This window comes from Antrostomus carolinensis, unplaced genomic scaffold, assembly GCF_000700745.2.
Source record: "Antrostomus carolinensis isolate BGI_N321 unplaced genomic scaffold, ASM70074v2 scaffold521, whole genome shotgun sequence".
In the NCBI taxonomy this organism is placed as follows: Eukaryota; Metazoa; Chordata; class Aves; order Caprimulgiformes; family Caprimulgidae; genus Antrostomus; species Antrostomus carolinensis.
Window position 1 is genome coordinate 25,047 of NW_010293753.1, and position 1,547 is coordinate 26,593.

Sequence of the window (1,547 nt, forward strand, 5' to 3'; positions counted from 1 at the left end):
TCTCTCTCTCATTTCCAGCTGCAGGCCTGGTGGAGAGGTACCATGGTCCGCAGAAACCTTGGCCCCTACCAGGCCCTTGGGAAGATGCGGGAGAAACTATCAAAGCAGAAAGAAGAAAAACTTGGAGCAAAGAAAAAGACACGATAAGTAAAAAACCCTGGCCACAGATGTGCTCCAGGGCTGTTGCTGGGCAGGGCACTGCAGTCTGTCTGTCTGACAAGACAAAATAAACCATGGAACAGAGCTTGGGCGGTTCTGGAGAACACAGTTCGTGATGAGGACAGTTCAGGTGAAGCTGCAGTAACTCTTAAGATCTTGAAACTACCCTTGTACAACAGAGACACAGTGTCTCCAGCAGAAAGGGGATTTGCATCAAAGCAGTGAGAAACGCTATAGCCCCCAAAGTGCTTTATGGAAACACGACAGGTAGCGGGAGGTCATCCTGTTAACAGCCCAGTAACTCACCTGCATGGGAGGCTCTGGCCCAAGGGCCTCCTCTGCAGACCCCAAAGCGCTGATGTTTGCTGTGGCTCTGAGTAAGGCAGGAGGCCAAGTCACCCACAGCCGGGCTCACGCAGCACAGTCCCTGCTGTCAGTGCTGGCATGAGGGGCAGGGGGAACACTGCCAACAGTTTGCAGTGTGAACCCAAGGGCAGTCAAAGCACGCGGGTTTCCATTCCCACAGTCCTGCAGAATGTCAGCGCAGAGACAGAACAGCTCCAACTCCCTCCCGAGCGGGGGAAACAGCGACGGAAAAAGACAGCCGGCCAGGCTGCCCACAGCAGCCGGTGCCACAGCCGGACCCGCCGCCCCGGCCGCCCTCTCTGCACAGCGAGAGCAGGCAGCGGGCAGGGAGCAGAGCTGCTGGGGAGCAGCGTGCTGCGTTTTTAACCCAGAGGGGAGCCCCCTCTCCTGACACAACTGTCGGTCACGCGCGGGTCCCTGCACAAAGCACAGTGAGCCCTGCGGCTGAGCGGGCTGGTTTCTGACACTCCCACGCAGGAGTGAACTCAAACCATACAGTGTGCTGTGCTCTTTGTGACCAGCCCGTGCTGGCCCCATCCACACGTCCTCATGTCCAAGCTGAGCTGTGCCAAAAGCTCTAAAGTTCAAGCGAGACGACTGACATGGCGAGCAGAAAGCCTTTGGCTCAGAACTCGCTCTGAGCCGGGGGAGAGGGGCTGGTGCCCGACTCTCAGGCAGAGTCAATTGTCGAGGGAGCGCTTAAATTTCAGACGCTCAGTTGCGTCACAGCTCTCGGCGTCACCGCTGGAGCGCTGCTGCTTACTTGAAACCAGGACGTGTTCCCGCTGCAGCGCTGGTACCAAAGCCACCAACATTCACTCGCTCTCTGCGGCCCCGGCGGGGGTAAGAACAGGGATCACCCCAGTGCGATGCTGGCAGGAGCCGAGCCGGGACTGCACCTACACCCTGGGCTGCACCGCAGCTCCGCATCGCAGGAGTCACCTCAGAGTGACCACAGGAGTTCTGGTCCTAATCTTAACTCTTCTTTTTCATGGGCTGCGCTGACTCGGTACATTTCAATT

General features: G+C 57.7%; 1 protein-coding gene across 1 annotated transcript in view; it reads left to right on the plus strand.

Moving 5' to 3' along the window:
- DRC9 (dynein regulatory complex subunit 9) overlaps positions 1-147 on the plus strand; it is a 19,588-nt gene extending 19,441 nt beyond the window's left edge. Inside the window, exon 9 of the mRNA XM_029087327.1 lies at positions 19-147. Coding sequence (XP_028943160.1) covers positions 19-147 — 129 coding nt within the window. The remainder of the gene's footprint in view (positions 1-18) is intronic.
- The last annotated feature ends 1,400 nt before the right edge of the window (positions 148-1,547 follow it).